The sequence below is a fragment of the Nicotiana tabacum genome, chromosome 18, assembly GCF_000715075.1.
Source record: "Nicotiana tabacum cultivar K326 chromosome 18, ASM71507v2, whole genome shotgun sequence".
NCBI classification, from domain to species: domain Eukaryota; kingdom Viridiplantae; phylum Streptophyta; class Magnoliopsida; order Solanales; family Solanaceae; genus Nicotiana; species Nicotiana tabacum.
Genome location: NC_134097.1, coordinates 139,182,265 through 139,205,414, shown reverse-complemented (window position 1 = coordinate 139,205,414; position 23,150 = coordinate 139,182,265). Strand labels below are relative to the sequence as shown.

Sequence of the window (23,150 nt, the reverse complement as noted above, 5' to 3'; positions counted from 1 at the left end):
CCTCTTTCTATCTCTGTACTGTTCCACCAACCTCTTAATAAGATGGATAGCTTCCGTAGTAGAACGACCCAGCATAACCCCGAACTGGTTCTCTGATATAAACACCGTCCTCCTTACCCTCCCTTCCACCATCCTCTCCCAAACTTTCATGATATGACTCAGTAACTTGATATCCCTATAGTTGTTACAATTCTGGATATCACCTTTGTTCTTATACAACAAAATCATCGTACTCCACCTCCACTCATCTAACATCCTCTTCGTCCTAAAAATAACATTAAACAGCCCAGTCAGCCACTCCAAGCCTGCTCTACCCACATACCTCCAAAATTCTATTGGGATCTCGTCTGGTCCGATCGCTTTGCCCCGACTCATCTTACGCATCGCTCCACTACCTCATCACCCCTAATACGCCTACAGTACCTCCTCAACTTTAATTATTTAGATAATTACGTAAATATCTAAAAATAATACATGAGGATGTTTTTTGAATTCAAATCATAAATGGAAATGGAAATAATTTCCTCTTAATTGATTGTGAATTCTTTATATGAGTTATTATGTTTAAAGTAATTAAATACATATATATAATCTAAACAAGATTGTTATAAATAACAAATACAAATTTGATCGGCGGTCGGTCCAACTTTGGACCAGAAGATATATCGGTTCACTACCTGCTGCTCTTTCCCCTGGAATAGGATCTGATTTCCTGCAACATCTCCTCCTCCACCTCACCCTCTCCCTACAAACAACAGATCATTCCTCTTGAAACAACACAGATTATTTGATTTTAGCTAGTAAGAAGCCATTTGTGCTAAGTTTTCTTCATTTTGAGCTTTCAAATTCGTTGTTTTTAAAAAAAAAAAAAAATTTAACTCTTTGTTAGTCTCATTTATTTCTAATATTGCCTCGTTTAAACTTGATCGATTAAGCTTCTGTTTAACTTTGGGTGTTTAAGTGTAATGATGGGTTTAACGCTAAGGCACTATATCCGCTAACAATTGAATCTTTTCTTATTGCAATGCTACTTTTTTTTTTTTTTTTTTGAAGAAATAAATTTCGTGTTGAGCATGTTGATGTTGCCTTTATTTTCTGTATCCATTAAATTTATCAGGCTGTATATTATTGTGGTTAATTTGTTGATGTTATTTAGAATATAAAAAATTGGTTGATGTTCCCTTGAATTTTGGAATTTTCACTTGAATTCATGGTAAAACTTTTCTAATAATGGAGGCAAGATTGAACCAAGAGTTGGGCTTAATGTCAGGATAGAGCTTGAATTCAACTCCTGGGAAAATGAACTCAATATGGAGGAGAAATGAATTTTGCTGTTACTCTAATTGAATAAAATGTAAGGCATTCTCAAGAAGAAGAAGAGTATGTAGATTAGAAGTTCCTTAGATTTCCATAGCCACCTTCTTCCGCTACTTCTTTATTTATTTGCGGACTAGTTTATTTGCTGATCATGTGCACCCACTTCTTCACTAAATTCACTAATCATCTTGATTATGTAACTAACTTGCATTATCTAACTAATCTCCACTCACAGCATGAAAGATCTTCTTAGCATACTTTCAGCAATACTCATGAGAGGGACAAATCATATATATATACATGCCTTTATCCTGCTACAATGGATTTTTTTGAGTTGCATCTCATACCTCAATCTATGTTAGTAACAGGGAAGTTATGTACAAATGTCATGTGAAGGAGGTCATCTAACTTTCTGATTAGTTATGCAAGAATGTAGGATAATAATTTGGTTTAACATTCCACTACCTATATATGTTTGTCAGAAGTGTAAATGCATTACACATATTATGTGTCTACGCGTCTAATGAGTCAATGCCTAATTGCCACTCAACCTGTTCAGATCTGCGATGGAACTTCATGATCTTCTGGGACGATGTTTGGTGATGATCATTGCAGTGGTACAAATTGCTAGGATCAGCTCATGTCTCGGTACTGAAGTATTAAATGAAGTAAGTGACCTAGCTGCTGAACAAGCTCAAGATGTGCAGTTATTTCTCAATGCATGTATTTTGGGTGATAGTAATATACTAATTTACAGAAAACTGTGTGTTGCCAACAAAACTTTTAGACTCAATTGAATCTTGCAACCATTAATTCTTAGAAGTTCTTAGTAACTTTTCCCCGATCTTCTTCAGGTCCATGCACCTTATCTTGATAAATATGTTGCAAAATCCTACTTAGGCAAACCTGACAATTTGGTTGACTCAAAGTTTGAAGATTTCATTGCACATGACATTCTGTCCAGCACCTGTGTATGAAGGATTGCGTATAGGTGTTCGTAACACGCAGCGGAAGACAATAACAATCCTAGGCAGATCTTTTTATGTTTAAAATTTATTGACATGTCAATAGATCACATCTAAGACGTACCTGGTGAAGAGAGTCTCGTTTCAAAATTTCTTCGATAGTGCGAAGACTCTATGCGTATCCACACCGAGACTGATCCTTGCTATCAATTCTTTGATCAATGAAACCCGCGAACAAATTGAACGAAATATTGTGTTGAAATTTTTCACAAAAATCTCAACTCAATGTTAGAAGAACAAGAAACACTTTTCTTGCAATTGTATTTTCTCTTTTGGCTTTGTATTGCACTCTCACTTTCACAAAGTGGGTTTTCTTCTCAAGAATAATAATATGCCGGTAAATTTTCTCCATCACCCTTTATATAGCATCACCTATAAACCCTTTTCCTATTTGGGTGAGGTAATGATTTACTTAGGGTAAATTTATTCCAAAATAAACTTCATAAATTTTATATGGAAAAATCGAAAACAACCCATTCTTAATAGGTTTGAGTTTGCCGCAACTATTACACGGACTTTCCATAAAGTCCAACGTCAAAATTGATTGAAATATCAAATCCAATTCAAAATTGGATTTTCCTTTTAGTTCATTAACTAATAATTTTCTAAAAGGAAAGTTTGAATCCCATAGAAAAGGATTTCACGTTGCTTTACAATCCAATTTCAAGTTGGATACTTTATTTTTGCATATATCAATTATGACTATTAAATCTATATCATATATATATTTCAATCAAGAGATAATTTAATTTTCTATTCTAAATAGAAAATTTTAATTTGTTCATAATATTAATCATACCCTCTGTGTGCTAGCAGGGAACATAATAATATTTCATATGAACTAATAACTAAATTATTTGACTAATTAAATTCTTTAATTTAATTAACAAATAATAAATTAATTAATCCTTTAGCAAAGATCAGAACACTCGTTAGTGTGCGACCCCATAGGTTCAATACTAAACCAGTAGTAAATTGATCACATCAATATACTAATCAAGGGTGGTGTCTAGCAACACTCCTTAGCGACCGGATAGCATGAAGTATACAATTTACTCTCAAGAACCAGTAGAAGAATAATGTAGTAATTCCTTCTGTCCTTATAGCTCTGGATCACCCTAGGATATGGTTCAACTGTCAAATCCTAATAGGCGACCAACTATGTGTCCATGTCAAATATATTCGACCATTGAATGACCTAAGAAACTCTTTTCTTCTTTCATTTAATTGCCCGCCCTGGCCAAGGTCTTAGTTTGGTCGTTTATAATTCATGACAACATGGAGCTTAAACTCATTACCAAGAGTTGACAAATTCCATCTTGATCAATCACTAATTCTACAAGCATTTAATCATACTCAATATCCTTTCAACTATCGCCCTAGGGCCATAGGTGTCTAGTATCAAAGCACAATAAATAACTTATCAATTACTATGACGATCTCAGGTCAAAGGAAACGGTTACATCACATTCTTCAAGAGAATATCCTATTGACAGTTTATGGTAATTCTAACCATTAGGAATTATCCAATGAGTCGGTTCAATGATCATATCTCTATATGCATCATCTATCTATGTAATTTAGTTAATGAGATCAACTAATCTTTATCCCATAAAGACGATCACATAAATATTGATCTAATCGGATTACTAATGTCCAAATTAATAATCCTACGATCAAGAACAAATTTAGATTAAATTATAAGAAACTTCACTCTCATTATCATGATCTCCATCACAATGTCAAGTCTCAAAATTTAATCAAGGGCTTTATCAAATTAATCAAGCAATTAATAACAATGATAAAAGAATATCAAATGCCATATATATTTTATAAAAATATGTTCAAAACATCAAATGTGATATTGGATCTAGCGCATATCTACTATATCCCTACCTAACAGTGTATCGCTGCAAGACAATGTCAAATTTGCACCAAAGCTGTCTGCTTTACATCGAAAGCTGATTGGTGAAGGCTCCCACCGGCGTCCTTCATCATCTCTCAGATTGAAGATGCCATCGGAGTCCACATGGAAGCTGTATCTGCTTTTACTTTCATCTCAGCTGTTGTGTCAGCTCTTCTCATCATTGTTGCCTCAATTAGGTACTCTCACGACAAAGCGTGTAATGCCTTGAAACAGCCGTGAATAATTAATGACTTTAGCAAGCTATTCTTTCCCCTTTCTGGACTAACCATCGGCAAGAGAAACTCACTTGATGTTAGGTAAACTGATAACCTCCATCAGTTATAGCTGCTGCTTATCTATGTTTTAAACTTTTGTCATTACTAATTTCTTAGATCAACTACATTTGTGTTAACTTTTATAGTTACAAGTTACAACATAGAACATTGGCGGACGGAGGAGAAGGTGCAGGGCTTTGGATGTTAGTCCACTAACACTTATGCGTTTACGCAGAGAGAAAGAAATAGGAGAGCTTTTGAAGGGGTAGAGCGAATCTCATACAGTTGAAGAGTAGCCTCTTATTCCTTATTTTCTTCCGGTGCACCCATGATATCCCTGTAGCATATATAGGTATGGAAGATCGGGTGCTGTTTGTCGAAAACCATATCTTTGTGTAGATTTTCTCTCTTTTAAGTATACTTCTTGTATACGTGCGATCATTTTGCCCAAATGTTAATAAAATCGTAATTACTTTATCAAAAAGAAGTTACAACATTGAAAATGTAATCAAATAATGCATGCTGATGGTATAAGCAAATTCAGTTTTTCCTCTACTACAGTAACGAACACTTCAGCTAGACAAGTGATTTGTTGAATCAACTCGCGTTAGATGCTCGGTCTCTGTGTATTTTGTATATCATTCCTGGCCACCTCAAATACTTGTGTACGATGATTCATCGACTTTTCCCTACTCAACCGTAGCTCCACCTCAAAGTTTTTTCTACCTAAGTTGTGGTTTTTCATATCCATGGATAAACCAATATTTCTGTGATCGCAAAACTATATTCTCAAAATTCAGGAAGGAATTAAGTGAAAAAAATTAGAAGTTGTACTCTGAGGGGAAAGAAAATAAACAGCAGCAGAAATAGATGATGTCATTCCTGGCAAAAGCTGTTAACAGCCCGGGATTCTTGGCCCTTTTTTGCAGCAGCAAAATGATAATAATAGGCGCGCAATAGAAGGTAACATGAAACACAGGATTAAACAATATTTTCCTTCAGATGATCTTTCTGTTAGCCCTGCTGATTGACATATTGTGAAGTACCAGCCTGTAATGAATGAGGCGGCAAAAGCCAGGTTAGAGAACTTCAGCAACAGTACTCCTGGAAGTGTACTCCTTTGCAAGTGCGACATCAGCTGTTGGAGCTCAAGACTTTCCTCCTGTTTCACAATATGACTATAAATACTTGCAACTTCAGCTGTTGGAGCTCAACATTTGCAAGTGTAAGTGCAACTTCTATTAATCTAATCTCTTAGGAGTCGTTTGGTTGGAATACGATTTGTACCGGTATAAGTTATATTGGGATAAGTTATGTTGAGATTGTTGTTTATTCATTGTTTGGTATGTTGTATTAAGAATGACAATTGCATAATTTCTAAGGAGAAGGTATAAGTTATATCCGTGCTAATTACCCTACCTTCTATAAGGTATAAGTTATCCCAGTGTTAAAATTAACACTGGGATAACTTATACCTGGTTTGCTAACCAAACAGGGTATTAAGGTGGTATTAAATTTTTATACCACCCTTATACCTTCTTATACCTCATACCAAACGACCCCTTAGTGTTTTGGGTCATGGGCAAATAAGATATTATCTCTAATACCTGCTTTCACCTTTGTCCTGGATTTCTTCGCATATATGGTAACTCCTTAGCTTCGTGATTCATCTGGATTAGTTCATCTCAATTTTTTTTGTTTCTTCCTTGCATAAAGCTGAATGGAGCTACCATACTAAAATTTTTATGGTGGTTTCCTTTTTCCCTCTTTAATTTCTCACAGTATAAGCTAGATCTGGTCATATAAGTTTGTAACTTACCGGCCTTTTAACCCTTGTATATACTAGTCTGTTAGTAATATCCCTGCAAGGAGTTGACATAAAAGGAATATTTTAACGTTTATTTGTCTTTATGTGATTATGTTTCATTCATCTTTCTTTGCAGGATTATTGGCTTTGAAGAGAACTTAATTTATTGGTTGTGACTTGGTGGCAAATTATGTGTTTTCAAGTAGTAATTTGCCTTGTGCCTCTATGTTTTCAACTAGTAATTTGCCTTCGCGAGTTGATTACATGAGAAATCAGATTCTCAGTCTTTGTGTAGTAATTATTTGGGCTGGTGCCATCAGCCAAGTGTCATGGTTCTAGTGGTTATATGAAATGCATATCTTTATTTCTCAGAATATTGGGTCTTCATTGAAATATTAAAGTACCGCCCCCGAAGAAATCTCGAATATTGAGTCACTAATTGCTACAATAACGTTACAGTTTCGTTTCTCAAAATCAAAAAAAAAAAAAAAAAAAAGATAAAAAAGCATAATATGAAGCATATAAATATGTAATATAAAACCGCAGTTTGGAAACTCCAAAGAACAGAAAATACGTACAATGTATATTATGAAGCTGAATATGTATTGATAATCTATTTACTCATTTTTCTAAGAACATCTCTTTAAATACACTCTTCTACCCAGCATAACTAAATCTAGCTATTCGAAATAAAGAAAATAATTGAATCTAGTAAACGTTCAAAAGGAACTATTACACCGTGTTATACTTGAACATAACTGCTGATTTCCATATTAATAGAAACAAATACAACATATCCCAGGAGTATCTGGCTATCTCCTAATGTACGTAATGGAGATTACTCATTTTGGCAAGTAATACACCCCCAGAAAAAAAATGGTTTCTGCAAATAATACTCCATAATACACACTATTGTCAGCCATCTAAGTGATTTTGCAGTCTTATTTGCTTCATTGTATCCTTAAATTACTTTCAAAGAGCAAATTGATGAAGTCCTTCTCATGTACTGCATTTGGAATTTTGCAACAAAAAGGATTAACCCTTGCTATCATCCCTTGAGTTTTAGGCATCAAATTAGAAATACACATAGCTTGCTGAATAAAAGGATGCTGAAGTAGCTGTTCACTTGTCCATCTTCTTAGAGGGTCATTTATAAAACACTTGTACAAAAAATCTCTTGCAATCACAGAAACATTACTCGGAATCACAGGATCTTCATTCATAATCTGCCATTGCAAATCTTTAGTATCGCGACAAATCCAAACGCGATTCCCTGTCATCATCTCTGCCACAGTACACCCTAGTGACCATATATCATAAGCTTTTGCATGAAAACCGTGCGTCAAAGATTCTGGTGGTGCATAAAGTAGAGTCCCCCGATTGGTCAACGGAGTTCCAGTCATATATGCCATTCCTTCACCAATTCTCAACGATAATCCAAAGTCAGCCAACTTCAACTTGTACATGCCACGTTCATTAGCATCGAAAACCAGAACGTTAGCAGGTTTAATATCACAATGAACCCACCCTTTTTTATGAACATCTTGTGTTAGGGATATAGTAGATATGCCCTAGATCCAATATCATATTTGATGATTTGAACATATTTTTGTGAACGTCATTTGATATAAAATATATGGCATTTGATATTCTTTTATCATTATAATTAATTGTTTGATTAATTTGATAAGGTCCTTGATTAACTTTTGAGATTTGTCATCGTGATAGAGATCATGATAATGAGAGCAAAGTCTCTTACAATTTAATCTAAATTTGTTCTTGATCGTAGGATTATTAATTTGGACATTGGTAATCCGATTAGATCAATATTTATGTGATTGTCTTTATGGAGATAAATATTAGTTGATCTCATTGACTGAATCACATAGATAGATGATGCATATAGAGATATGATCATTGAACCGACTCACTGGATAATTCCTAATGGTTAGAATTACCATAAACTGTCAATAGGATATTCTCTTGAAGAATATGATGTAAAAGTTTCTTTTGACCTGAGATCGTCATACAGTGGCGAAGCTAGATATTTCCCCAAGGGTGTTCAAATTTAAAAGAAGTGAAAAAAAATTCCGATAAAGGGTGTTCAATATGTGTTACATATCTCTAAAATATAATATTTTACCTATGTACACAGTGTAATTTTTTGATGAAGGGTGGTCAGTTGACCACCCTTATCACCATGTGGCTTCGCCACTGTCGTCATAGTAATTGACAAGTTATTTATTGTGCTTTGATACCAGACACCTATGGCCCTAGGGCGATAGTTGAAAGGATATTGGGTACGATTAAATGCTTGTAGAATTAGTGATTGATCAAGATAGAATCTGTCAACTCTTGGTAATGAGTTTAAGCTCCATGTTGTCATGAATTATAAATGACCAAACTAAGACCTTGGCCAGGGCAATTGAATGAAAGAAGAAATGAGTTTCTTGGGTCATTCAATGGTTGATTATATTTTGACATGAACACATAGTTGGTTGCCTATTAGGATTTGACAGTTGAACCATATCCTAGGGTGATCTAGAGCTATAAGGACAGAAGAAATTACTACATTATTCTTCTACAGGTTATTGAGAGTAAAATGTATACTTCATGCTATCCGGTTGTTAAGGAGTGTTGCTAGACGTCACCCTTGATTGGTATATTGATGTGATCAATTTACTACCGGCTTAGTACTGAACCTATGGGGTCGCACACTAACGAGTGTTCTGATCTTTGATAAAGGATTAATTGCTTTATTATTTGATAATTAAATTAAAGAATTTAATTAGTCAAATAAATTTAGTTATTAGTCCAAATGAAATATTATTATATTCTTTGCTAGCACAGAGGATATAATTAATATTATGAATAAATTGAAAAATTCTATTTGGAATAGAAAAACGAAATTATATCTCTTGGTTAAAATATATATGTGATATATATATATAATTAGCACTTATTTTATATATGAGATGTTATATAAAATATTAATGAAGTCTTGTTAGTAAATTCAATTTTGAATTGGATTAATTAACATAAAAAGTCCTTATGGTATTGTCTACAATTTTCAACCCATTTGATATGGGAGTTAATTTTTTAATAGAAAATATTAATAAGTAGAATTTAATTTAGAATTGAATTCTATAAATGTGTTGCATGTTTTTATTTTCAAATATTGACTAAGTTATAGAATTCAATTCTAAATTGAATTCCATAAATGAAAGTCATGTTTTTTTTAAAAAAAAATGGTGACTAAGTTGTAGAATTCAATTTAGAATTGAATTCCACAAATGAGTTACATGTTCTTATTTTAAAATGGTGACTAAGTTGTAGAATTCAATTTAGAATTGAATTCCACAAATGAGTTACATGTTTTTATTTTAAAAATGTTGACTAAATTGTAGAATTCAATTTAGAATTGAATTCCATAAATAAGTTATTATTTATGGAATATTTACCATAAGACATGTGATTTGTATTTTCCAATGAAAATTATGTATATATATATATATATGTGTGTGTGTGAGTCCTAATTAAGAATTAGAGAGATAGAGATCTTACACATATTATAAAGAAAGGAAGAGAGTCATTCTTGAGAAGAAAAAATTACTTTGAGAAAGTAATAGTGCAAGATAGAAAATATTAGTACAAGAAAATTGTTTCTTGTTCTTCTACCTTTGAGTTGAGATTTTTGAGAAATATTTCAACACAATATTTTCATTCAATTTGTTCACGGGGTTTCATTGATCAAGGAGTTGATAGCAAGGACCAGTCTCGGTGTGGATATGCATAGAGTCTTCGTACTATCGAAGAAATTTAAAAACGAGACTCTCTTCACAAGGTACGTCTTAGATCCCTCTTTGATATGTAAATAAATTTTAAACACGAAAATTTCTACCTAGGATTGCTTTTATCTTCTGCTGCGTGTTATGAACACCTCTATGCAATCCTACAGTAGTATCAGAGCCATGGTTTCTCATGTTTAAAAATTATTTACGAAATATTTTATGATTATATTTGAAAAGTTCAAACTGTAATACATGTGTCTTGTGCACTAGACAAATTATTTGAATGCATGGATTGATATTATTTTATTGTGAATAAAATATGTGTTCATAAAAGTTAAACTACTGAGATAGTACTACTGAGATAGTTCGTAACTTGAATTTTAAAATTTCGTATAAGATACGACGGTGATCTATAATAGGTTATTAGATTATATAGTTATTTAAATTGTTATTAGTTTATAAGGTATTAACTAATAATAGTTTTCTTACATGAATTATTTTATGTGATATATAAGATAAACATGTTAGAAGTTTGTTGAATTTCATTTTTATGTCACATGCTTGTTCGGCATATGATTTTGAATTATTTATTACATGTGATGTAAATTAATTTCGGACAAAGCATGTAGACAACTTAAACCAAATTCATGTGCTATGAAAGATTTGATCATCATGTTATTAAAAGTTGTTCTAGTAACAATTCCCTCTTATTAAAATTTGAGTTCTTGAATAATAAAATATAAGATGTATTTTATTATAGAGCTATCCATCAAAGTAAATAATTTTACTTATCTCTTGTTTATAAGGAGCGGCCTGACTACCAGGAGACTTATAGTTCGAGAATATGTTAAAATTGTTTATTTGCATTAGATGTATGGATTGAAAGAATTATTCAATTTTACACTAGACGTCTGGACTACCCGGGGGAGTATAAAATTTAATAAGTTCTTTGCTATCATGATGGTTGAACTCAACTATGCCAATAGGATCGACCTGACTACCAGGGGACTATTTGACATAGAGCTATTTAAGAAAGTTGTATAGGGATATAATTGGTAAGAGTACCTACCTTTAAAATATATGTGAGAAACGACTTGACTTCCAAGGGGCTCATACATATTGTTAAAGGATTTCTTTACTCCACTAACAGAAATAAAGATTTCGTAAACTATAATGAGGGTAAATAGTTTAAAATAATTAGTGAAAATATCATATAGATAAAAGTACATGTCTTTATGATATATGCAAATATGTTCTTATATTATTGCCTTTTTCTTTTCTATATTTTAGATTTCTCAATATGTCTACTATATCACTACGTGGAATACTTGAGGCCAACAAGTTGGTAGGACCAAACTTTGATGATTGGTACAGAAATTTGAGAATTGTTCTCATGCATGAAAAGCTTATTCATGTGATCGATAAGCCTGCCAAGGATGTCCCAGATGAGAATGATGATGATGCCACCAAGATTTATCAGAAATACTTGGAAGAATGTCTTACTACCAAATGCATCATTCTCGCTTCTATGAATTCTGAACTACAGAGGAAACATCAGGATATGGATCCAACTGCAATCATTGAACATCTTAAGAAGATGTTTGGTACACAAAGCAGGACAGCTAGATACCAGCTATCTAAGGCTTTATTTGGATCCAAATTAACTGGAAACTTTCCAGTTGGACCCTATGTCAATTGTATGATTGATCTTATTGAAGAACTTGAGAAATTGGGGTGCAAACTGGGTAAAGAGCTTTCTCAAGATTTGATCTTGCAGTCACTATCAGAATCCTTTTCACAATTTGTTATTAATTTCAATATGAATAAAATGGATTGTGATCTTCATGAGATGCTCAACATGCTGATTGATTATGAGAATCAACTTGCATCTGGGAAGAAGAAAGGAACCGTCATGTTGGTTGGAAACTCTTCTAAGAAGAAGGGTAAGAGTAAAATTAAACCCAAGAAGAAACCTATTGCGCCTAAGGGTAGTGTGACCAAACCCAAAGGCAAAAGAGGCAAAGCCAACCAATCTGACGCTGAGTGTTTCCACTGTAAGAAGATAGGACATTGGAAGAGAAACTGCCGGAGTATCTTGCAACTCTAAATGATAAGAAACAAGGTAAGACTCAACTGAAAAATGATTTCAAAGTTTCTTTAACTACTACTGATGTTTCATTGTGGGTATTAGATATTGGCAGTAGTTATAACATCTGCAATATGTTGCAGGGGTTCCGAATAAGTAGAAGGTTGAAGAAAGGAGAAATTAATCTACAAGTTGGAAATGGTGCAAAAGTTGCGGCCATAGCTGTAGGATCAATTTCTTTAATAATGCCTACGGGCAAAGTACTTATGTTGGATGATTGTTATTACGTTCCTAAATTTGTTTCGAACATAATTTCAGCTTCTATGTTAGATAAACGTGGTTTTCACATAAATATAGGCAATGGTGTTTGCTCTATTTATTATGGTGATAATTTTTATGTGAATGGCTATCTCCAATATGATGTTTATGTCTTACCTAATATGAATGCTAATTCAATTATGCATGTTTCAAGTCTTAAGAGAAAAAGAGATGATAAAGTAAATCATACATACCTTTGGCATTGTAGGCTTGGTCATATTGGAGAGAAAATAATTAACAAGTTGTACAAGGAAAGGTACCTTGACAAATATGATTTTGAATCATATCCAACTTGTGAATCTTGTCTCAAAGGAAAAATGACCAAATCTCCATTTACTGGAAGTGGAGAAAGAGCTTCTGAATTATTGGGACTAATTCATACAGATGTTTGTGGGCCCATGAAAATTCAAGCTAGAGGTGGATATTCTTACTTCATCACCTTCACTGATGATATGTCAAGATATGGATTTGTGTATCTTATGAAACACAAGTCTGAATCTTTTGAAATGTTCAAAAGGTTCCGTAGTGAAGTTGAGAAGCAGACTGGTAAAAGTATCAAAGTACTAAGGTCTGATAGAGGTGGAGAATATCTTAGTGAAGATTTTACCAGATATCTCAAAGAGAATGGGATTCTCTCACAGTGGACACCTCCAGGAACACCACAACACAATGGTGTGTCTGAAAGGAGAAATCGAACCTTATTAGATATGGTGAGATCTATGATGGGGTTCACTGATCTTCCAATAAATTTATGGGGATATGCTTTGGAAGCAGCAACATACTTACTTAATAAAGTTCCCTCTAAGTCAGTCTCTACAACACCATATGAGATATGGAAAGGATGTAAGTCTAACCTTAAACATATTAAAGTTTGGGGTTGTCCAGCTTATGTTAAGAGACTACAGTCTGATAAACTTGACTCAAGATCTGATAAGTGTAGGTTTATTGGGTATCCTAAGGAAACAATGGGATACTATTTCTATCACCCTTCTGACCATAAAGTGTTTGTGGCCAGAGGAGCAACTTTTTTGGAAAGGGAATTTTTTTTAGAAGGAAATTATAATGGAGAAATAGAACTTGATGAAGTCCAAGAAACTAATGAATCAACACAATGTAAAGATCATGAGACCCAAGATGAAGAACCTTTATTCGATGTTTTGAAGTTTCCAAGAAAGTTGCCATCTTCAACGGTTGAAGTTCAAGAACTAAATGAAGTTCAAGAACAGGTTAATAAACCAGTTCCAAACCAAATTGAACAACAACCAAATCCAGCACAAGGTGAACAGGTTGTACAAGTGCCTCTTCGAAGGTTTACACGAGAACGTCATGTACCAACTAGATTAAATTTATTGGTACAAGATGATGTATCAAATGAGGTTGATCATAATGATGATGACCCTAAGACCTATGAAGAGGCTATACAAAGTTCCGATTATGAGAAATGGCAAAAGGCCATGGAATCCGAAATGGAATCCATGAAGGAAAATAAAGTATGGACTTTAGTTGAACCTTCAAAGGATATAAAACCTATAGGTTGTAAATGGGCTTTTAAGAAAAATATTGGAGCAGACGAAAAGGTGGAGACCTACAAAGCTCGTCTTGTTGCCAAGGGATATCGTCAAAAGGAAGGCATCGACTATGACGAGACTTTCTCTCCCGTGGCAATGCTCAAATCAATTCGGATTCTACTTGCTATAGTGGCATACTATGATTATGAAATATGGCAAATGGATGTGAAAACAGCTTTCCTTAATGGTGAGCTAGAAGAGGATGTGTATATGACATAACCTGAAGGTTTCACATCTTCGTCTGATCATAATAAAATTTGCAAGCTACAAAGATCCATTTATGGACTAAAGCAAGCTTCTCGAAGTTGGAATATTCGCTTTAACAAGACAATTGAAAAGTTTAATTTTGTTAGATGCGAAGAAGAACCTTGTGTGTACAAAAAGGTTAGTGGGAGCACAATTATATTCTTAGTATTATATGTTGATGATATATTGCTCATAGGGAATGATATACCGACATTGCAAAGTACCAAGATTTGGCTATCTGAACAGTTCTCCATGAAAGATTTGGGAGAAGCAGCTTATATATTGGGAATAAAGATCTATAGAGATAGATCAAGGAAGCTGCTTGGACTTTCCCAGTCTTTGTACATTGATACCATTTTGAAAAGGTATAACATGGATAATTCCAAAAGAGGGTATCTACCGATAGGTACTGGAATTACTCTCAGTAGGGAGGATTTTCCTAAAACACCTGAAGAGAGAGAACACATGAGTAGGATCCCATACGCTAGTGCAGTGGGAGCTATCATGTATACCATGACATGTACACATTCTGATGTGGCTTATGCACTTGGAGTGACTAGCCGATATCAGGCAAATCCCGGTGAGGAACATTGGAAGGTGGTGAAAACCATTCTTAAGTACTTAAGAAGGACTAAAGACCAATTCCTCATCTATGGAGATTCTGAGTTGAAACTTGAAGGTTATACTGATGCAAGTTTCTCTTCAGATAGAGATGATAGCCAATCTATTTCTGGTTATGTATTCACCTTACATGGTGGTGCATTGAGTTGGAAAAGTTCTAAACAAGTTACAGTAGCTGATTCAGTGACTGAAGCAGAATATATAGCAGCTAGTGAAGCTGCTAAGGAAGCTGTATGGACGAAAAAGTTCTTAACTGAACTTGGTGTGGTTCCTTCAATAGAAGGTGCGGTTCCACTGTTGTGTGACAATACTGGAGCCATTGCTCAAGCAAAAGAACCAAGATCACACCAAAAGTCCAAACACGTTCTGCGAAGGTATCACTTGATAAGAGAGATCATTGAACGTGGAGACGTCGAGATTCAAAAGGTTGATGGAAAGGAAAATGCTGCAGACCCATTCACTAAAGCTCTTGGCGCAAAGGAGTTTAACAAGCACAAGTGGAAATTGGGGATGAACTACAAGAGCTATTGGCTCTAGTGCAAGTGGGAGATTGTTAGGGATATAGTAGATATGCCCTAGATCCAATATCATATTTGATGATTTGAACATATTTTTGTGAACGTCATTTGATATAAAATATATGGCATTTGATATTCTTTTATCATTATAATTAATTGTTTGATTAATTTGATAAGGTCCTTGATTAAATTTTGAGATTTATTATCGTGGTAGAGATCATGATAATGAGAGCAAAGTCTCTTACAATTTAATCTAAATTTGTTCTTGATCGTAGGATTATTAATTTGGACATTGGTAATCCGATTAGATCAATATTTATGTGATTGTCTTTATGAGATAAATATTAGTTGATCTCATTGACTGAATCACATAGATAGATGATGCATATAGAGATATGATCATTGAACCGACTCACTGGATAATTCCTAATGGTTAGAATTACCATAAACTGTAAATAGGATATTCTCTTGAAGAATATGATGTAAAAGTTTCCTTTGACCTGAGATCGTCATAGTAATTGACAAGTTATTTATTGTGCTTTGATACCAGACACCTATGGTCCTAGGGCGATAGTTGAAAGGATATTGGGTACGACTAAATGCTTGTAGAATTAGTGGTTGATCAAGATGGAATCTGTCAACTCTTGGTAATGAGTTTAAGCTCCATGTTGTCATAAATATATATAAACGACCAAACTAAGACCTTGGCCAGGGCAATTGAATAAAAGAAGAAATGAGTTTCTTGGGTCATTCAATGGTCGATTATATTTTGACATGAACACATAGTTGGTTGCCTATTAGGATTTGACAGTTGAGCCATATCCTAGGGTGATCCAGAGCTATAAGGACAGAAGGATTACAACATTATTCTTCTACAGGTTCTTGAGAGTAAAATGTATACTTCATGCTATCTGGTCGTTAAGGGGTGTTGCTAGACGCCACCCTTGATTGGTATATTGATGTGATCAATTTACTACCGGCTTAGTACTGAACCTATGGGGTCGCACACTAACGAGTGTTCTGATCTTTGCTAAAGGATTAATTGCTTTATTATTTGATAATTAAATTAAAGAATTTAATTAGTCAAATAAATATAGTTATTAGTCCAAATGAAATATTATTATATTCTTTGCTAGCACAAATGATATAATTAATATTGTGAACAAATTGAAAAATTATATTTGGAATAGAAAAATGAAATTATATCTCTTGGTTAAAATATATATATGTGATATATATATAATTAGTACTTATTTTATATATGAGATGTTATATAAAATATTAATGAAGTCTTGTTAGTAAATTCAATTTTGAATTGGATTAATTAACATGAAAAGTCCTTATGGTATTGTCTACAATTTTCAACCCATTTGATATGGGAGTTAATTTTTTAATAGAAAATATTAATAAGTAGAATTCAATTTAGAATTCTATAAATGTGTTGCATGTTTTTTTTTTTCAAATATTGACTAAGTTATAGAATTCAATTCTAAATTGAATTCCATAAATGAAAGACATGTTTTTTTTTTTAATTTTAAAATGGTAACTAAGTTGTAGAATTCAATTTAGAATTGAATTCCACAAATGAGTTACATGTTTTTATTTTAAAATGGTGACTAAGTTGTAGAATTCAATTTAGAATTGAATTCCATAAATGAGTTACATGTTTTTATTTTAAAATGGTGACTAAGTTGTAGAATTCAATTTAGAATTAAATTCCACAAATGAGTTACAAGTTTTTATTTTAAAAATGTTGACTAAGTTGTAGAATTCAATTTAGAATTGAATTCCATAAATAAGTTATATTATATTTTATTTATGGAATATTTACCATAAGACATGTGATTTGTATTTTCAAATATATATATATATATATATATATATATATATATATATATATATATATATATATATATATATATATATGTGTGTGTGTGTGTGTGTGTGTGTGTGTGTGTGTGTGTGTGTGTGTGTGAGTCCTAATTAAGAATTAGAGAGATAGAGATCTTACACATATTATAAAGAAAGGAAGAGAGTCATTCTTGAGAAGAAAAAATTACTTTGAGAAAGTAATAGTGCAAGATAGAAAATATTAGTACAAGAAAATTGTTTCTTGTTCTTCTACCTTTGAGTTGAGATTTTTGAGAAACATTTCAACACAATATTTTCATTCAATTTGTTCACGACGTTTCATTGATCAAAGAGTTGATAGCAAGGATCAGTTTCAGTGTGGATACGCATAGAGTCTTCGTACTATCGAAGAAATTTAAAAACGAGACTCTCTTCACAAGGTACGTCTTAGATCCCTCTTTAATATGTAAATAAATTTTAAACACAAAAATTTCTGTCTAGAATTGTTTTTATCTTCCGCTGCATGAACCCACCCTCTTTTATGAACATCTTGAATACCTTTTAAGAGTTGATATGCATAGAAACCTATTTCCACTTCTGACATCTTTCCTCTCTTCGAATTGATCAAATCGTGTAGTGATCCACCACATGCATATTCAAGAAACAGATTATAAGTTGGAATATTGTTCTCGATACTCACGTCTGCCCCAAAGAATTGAACCACGTTAGGACTACCTCTTAGAGTTTCCAAGATATGTGCTTCTCTCTGGAGTGAAATTGAACGCCAAAGATCTGCACATTTTACAACAGCAACTGAAGCACGAAACAAAAACGAATCAATTTTCACTGCATAATACACTTTTCCATAAGAGCCCGCACCAAGAACGGAAATCTTTTTCCACTCCATAATTCCTCTTCTCACTTTCTTCTTTCTCTGTTAAGCTAAATGAACTATTGTGAAAAAAAGAAAAGAAATGGTAGCTAATTTATAGAAAACCCTTAATCCTTATTTGATGTGGAAAGGGTTTCCAATAAGTAGACGTTAAGGTGTTATTAGTGTAATGTTTTTGGTAACTTTGTATTTCCAAATTTTAAAATCCTACTTTGATGAGGAGAGGGTAATTCCTCCGTTAGCGTAGTGCTGTATTCCTCTCTACATGGATTTCCTAAATGCACCAATGTGATTTCTTGTGCATTACACAACCTTTTCCTAGTTAAATCTTGATAAAACTTTTATTTAGGGTTAATTTAACAATGGCAACTACAAGTAAATAATGTATAATTGAAAAGGATTAATTAATTAAGGGTATTATTACGTTCATTATTATTATTTACTTAAATATAGTATACAATATTTTAGTTTCTTCAGCTACATATTCTACTCCCAAAAGAGAAAGAAACATTTGTCGTGAACTAAGATATTCTACTTAATTAAACCAAGTGAAAGTCAAATTCAAAAGCACTTATATGCAATTGTACTATTCTCTAGAAGAAAATGTAACTGACTGTTACTATATAATTTAAAAATTAAAAATCAACAGAATAAGGACTGAACCAAGAGCAGTATTAGTGGAAGCCTACCGTATAATAAGCGTCATTTTTTTCCTTTTTTAAAAGAACTTTAAAACATATAAAGGGTCTGACTTCTTTTCAAAAGTAATTATATTATTTGTTGTAATTATAGATAATGTATTCTCTTTAATTAAAGATATTGAAATCAATCTGTTCAAATATTATGACTGTTTTAATTTAAATTTCCCAAAATAACACTAAAATTTGGAATATGATCTAGAAGTAAATGGATAAGCCAAAGCGCTACATATACACACGAATCTACTAACGTAGTGTACGAATGTATGCACCTTTGAATAGAGGCGAGCATCGTTCGGTTTGGTTCGGTTATGAATATTATCGGTTATCGGTTTACAAATTTGATAAATCGATAACCGAACCGATAAGATATTGGTTATCGGTTATCGGTTATCGGTCATTATCGGTTCGGTTATTGGTTTACCCGATAAAATAACTCAATCTAGAGTTAAGCAACAAAGAGAAGACAATTCACTGGAGTTAAGCAAAAAAGAGAAGAATTCACATATAGTATACTACCCATTTCTACGTTCTGTCCAGTGGCTACAACTAGAATAATACTAATTCTTCAACAACAGTTGTCCAAATACATTAATAATAATACAAAGTAGTAGCAATTTCACTTTAAAATTAACAAGTCCAAACATATAGTACTAATAGTCCAAGATAAACTGGATGTTGTTTGTCAAATGTCTAACCTGAAAAAAGAAACCATAGAGCAAAACCTTGATCTGTGCATGGTAATACTAATACAGAAATGAAAAATACCTAGAAGGCAAGAAAATGTTGTCCTTGATTTCAAAGCTCAGCATACTATACAGAAGAATAGTGTTCAAAAATATACCCGAAACTAACGAAGATAGTCGATTGAGAATTGATAAATGCGAAGAGAAATTGGTAGTAGGTATAGGCTGTACAACGTGAGCTCACAAAATTAAGAAACAAAAATAAAAAATAAAGAATCATTAACAGTCAAAAATACCAATATGAAAATGAATTTTGTTATAGAAATTAAAAGCCTAATGTATAAGACTAAAGATTTATGCTATGAGTAACTAGTAAGGTCTATGAAGAATGAAGATGAAGCAATTGAAGAGTGGAGCTGAGAAAGAATAGGAGAGAATGAACTCAAGCCCTAGCATATGTATATACTTAAGGGTAAAGTCATAATTTTATTAATTCTTATTGGGTTATCGGTTAACCCATTAACAAAAGAGAAATTTTCATAAAGCACTATCTTTTAGTGGTAATTAGCTATCTATAGATACCATTTGCTATATTACGGATTGTAGATAGGTTTTCTGTTGTTATAAGATGTATTAGATGTATTTAAGCTACTGTATTCATGAATACAATAGCAAAAATAGGTGTGAATTAGGGAAGTCCAGCTAATCAGTTGTTGTATTCGAGTGTATTCATGGCATGAAACATGGGATTACATCTAGACATATTATTGTATTCGACTGTATTCACGGAGTGAAATAAGGGATTACACTACTTTAAACGGAAAGTGTATCAATTAACATAATAGACTCCTAATATAACTCAACAAACTCAATTATAACACACAAATTTGTATTTCCGATTGTAAAAAAGATTCTCAACCGAAAAATACCCCAAAAATATAGCAATCTTCAGAGAAATTATATAATACATCTGAATACATAAATTATATTAATTAAAAAAATATATGAATACATTCATGGCATATAGCGAGACAGTGAGATACACTGAAATACAATGAAAAAAAGACAATGAATACAATAAAATACATGGAATACAGCGAGATACATTGAATTACAATGAAAAAAAGACAATGAATATAATGAAATACATGAAAATATAGCGTGATACGTTGAAAATATATTGAAATATATTAACAGAAAATCAAGTTGCTTAGCCCCAAACTCCGTCGTTTTTGTTCAAGAACAAATCTTAATTTCCGACAAATCCGCCGTTGAGCAACGGTTGCAGAATAAGGAGCTGTTAATCACCATTAACGAACAGATGATTAACAACTTTTGAAGCAGCAACAACATAATCTTCATATAAATCAAACCGGATGAGGATGTGCCTTCTCGCTAGCCACTCAATCAAGCTACGACCTTGAGTTCCAAGCAGTTTTGGCAAGAACTTTCGAAGTCCATTCATATCCAATCTCTCAAACGAAAATTTTAATACTAGAACTTGTTGTAGGCCTTCTTCAACGGTGAACTTTCCAAGTTCCTCCATAGTAAACACAACAGTAGGTTCTCCATGAACTATTTCAATAGGTTTAAGAATTGTTTTTGATGGATTTTGAGCAGGTTTGTTTGTGAGCACTCTCGTAGCGTATGTAGTGGCTGGGTTAGGGTTTAAATTCGTCTCTCCCACAGCGGCATGTATCAAAGTAGAGAGAGAAAGAAAATAGTGTAACTGATAGCGTATTTAGTGGCTTAGGGGTAGGAGGTAACCAAAATTAGATATTTTGCTATAAACATTAAAAAGTATCTATAGAATATAATTTTTTAAATGGTATTTATTTAAAATAAATAAGGTGTTAACCTTTGCTATAGGAGGTAAAAATTCCTTAGCAAAATTGGCAAACCGAGGTCCGAACCGATAACCCAATAATAAAAAAATTCTAAACCATTACCGAACCGTTAACCCAATAACCCGATACCGATAACCCAATAAAAAATTAACGGTTCGAGTTATCCGTTTTACCCGATATATGCCCAGTCCTACCTTTGAATGTATATTATGTTGGACTCACTTTCATTTAATTTGTTTTATGAAAATCCAAATAAATTTTGAAGTATTTATCTTATTTGAATAGGTAGCAGCTTAAAGATCAATGAGATTTGATTTTTCATAAGCAAAAAAGTTCAAAATTATAGATAGATAAAGTGTGTATCCACTCCAATATCCTATTTCCAACACATATTTCAAAGTAAGGTCAAGACATCTGAAGTCATCTAATCCTAATGAAATGAATCATAATGGTTAACGAAGAATGGAAAACTAGAATAGTTTATTCATCAGTGGACAAGGGCGGAGCTAGAACACATATTACGGGTTCGATCGAATCTAGTAACTTTGTTTCAAACCCTATATTTGTCTTAAGAAATCTGTTAAATATGTACAAATTATAAATTTAGAACTCAATAACTCAAATGGACTAGAATTTCAAATCTATAAATTTCAAATTCTTGCTCCGTCTTTGTCGGTGGATGGAGAATCACAATGTTGAAAAGTGATCAAAAGGCTCACAAAATACACAACAAGCAGCAAGAAAGAGCTTCTAATAGCATACTAGTATCAGTACCCGCGCGATGCGCGGATACAAATCATGTCAAATTATGATGTAGATTGTTTGAATCATGTGCAAATAACCTTAAAGTGTAAACCTCTCGGATAAAAATTATATAACATTAGATATTAATTATGAAGCAGGATATGAAATTATTGTTCAAATCTCGTAGTGGACAACCTATTTTTTTCATATATGCAGCAACCTAGCCCATTGATTTAGTACTTGCATTTCGTTTCACTGTTAATATTAAAGAATATTAAACATGTGATGTTGTGATCTGTCTTGTTTGAGCATATTAGATCATAACAAAATTCTTAGTATCACTTTGTTTTTATTAGAAAGTCAAAAATATCTTATTCATCATATCATTTTACGCAAATTCTTTTTTCTTTTTGTTCATTATAGTTATTGAATTATTTATTATTTAATATTATTATACTATCATATAATTGTTTATTAGCTTAATAATTAAATTAATGTCTTGCTTATTATCCTTTTAATAGTATTTAATAAATATAAATGTGTGACGACCCAAAATCCACTAAGGGTCGTGATGGCGCCGGACACCGCTGTCAGGCAAGCCAACCAAAATACTTAATTAAATTCTCGTTTTAATAATTTTAAAAACTATGATTTTTCTTCAATTTGGTTAGTAAAAGATAATCTTTACAAAATAAATAAAAGAATGTATAGAAGTTAATATAGAATACCCCATAATCATCCTAGAACCCGGTGTCACAAGTGCATGAGCATTTACTAGGGAATGGCGTAAAATATAGTAACTGTCCGAAATACAAGTGGACAGAAATGAAAATACAGTACAATACTCTGAAGGAGACTCTACTGGTTGCGGGTCGTCTAGATAATTGCAGCTCACCCAAGTCTCCATATCAATCATGCCGCTATGCCACTAAGCCACTAGCCACATATGAACCT

At 32.9% G+C, this 23,150-nt stretch overlaps 3 protein-coding genes and 1 long non-coding RNA gene across 7 annotated transcripts; 2 read left to right on the top strand and 2 right to left on the bottom strand.

Moving 5' to 3' along the window:
- The first annotated feature begins 638 nt into the window (after positions 1-638).
- Positions 639-6,704, top strand: LOC142172985 (uncharacterized). Of its 4 annotated transcripts, none has more exons than XR_012702332.1 (4): positions 639-800; positions 1,877-1,985; positions 5,453-5,748; positions 6,467-6,704. It is a non-coding gene; the product is annotated as an uncharacterized LOC142172985 (long non-coding RNA). The 4 variants fall into 4 exon arrangements; XR_012702333.1 differs by lacking the exon at positions 639-800 and adding an exon at positions 1,180-1,354; XR_012702330.1 differs by lacking the exons at positions 639-800; positions 1,877-1,985 and adding an exon at positions 3,226-4,875 and having other exon boundaries at positions 5,324-5,748.
- A 576-nt stretch (positions 6,705-7,280) lies between these two features.
- LOC142172728 (mitogen-activated protein kinase kinase kinase 20-like) lies at positions 7,281-7,796 on the bottom strand. The gene has a single exon (XM_075236401.1). It carries the CDS (start codon positions 7,794-7,796, stop codon positions 7,281-7,283), a length of 516 nt encoding a protein of 171 aa, XP_075092502.1.
- A 3,625-nt stretch (positions 7,797-11,421) lies between these two features.
- LOC107781337 (uncharacterized) lies at positions 11,422-12,228 on the top strand. Its single transcript, XM_075236400.1, has 2 exons — positions 11,422-11,466; positions 11,548-12,228. Exons 1-2 carry the CDS (start codon positions 11,422-11,424, stop codon positions 12,226-12,228), a joined length of 726 nt encoding a protein of 241 aa, XP_075092501.1.
- A 1,392-nt stretch (positions 12,229-13,620) lies between these two features.
- LOC107801031 (mitogen-activated protein kinase kinase kinase 17-like) lies at positions 13,621-18,236 on the bottom strand. The gene is made up of 2 exons (XM_016624294.2): positions 17,888-18,236; positions 13,621-13,730 (listed from the first exon to the last, which is right to left on the bottom strand). Exons 1-2 carry the CDS (start codon positions 18,234-18,236, stop codon positions 13,621-13,623), a joined length of 459 nt encoding a protein of 152 aa, XP_016479780.2.
- Positions 18,237-23,150: the final 4,914 nt, after the last annotated feature.

Excerpts from the sequence above, each read along its gene's own strand:
- LOC142172728 (XM_075236401.1), bottom strand. The coding sequence starts at position 7,796 with ATGTACAAGTTGAAGTTGGCTGACTTTGGATTATCGTTGAGAATTGGT.
- LOC107781337 (XM_075236400.1), top strand. The coding sequence starts at position 11,422 with ATGTCTACTATATCACTACGTGGAATACTTGAGGCCAACAAGTTG. Across the intron at positions 11,467-11,547 it reads TACTTGAGGCCAACAAGTTG|CCTGCCAAGGATGTCCCAGA; the intron begins GTAGGACCAAAC and ends GTGATCGATAAG.
- LOC107801031 (XM_016624294.2), bottom strand. The coding sequence starts at position 18,236 with ATGGAGTGGAAAAAGATTTCCGTTCTTGGTGCGGGCTCTTATGGAAAA. Across the intron at positions 13,731-17,887 it reads TGCATATCAACTCTTAAAAG|TTCTTGAACTTCAACCGTTG; the intron begins GTATTCAAGATG and ends AACTTCATTTAG.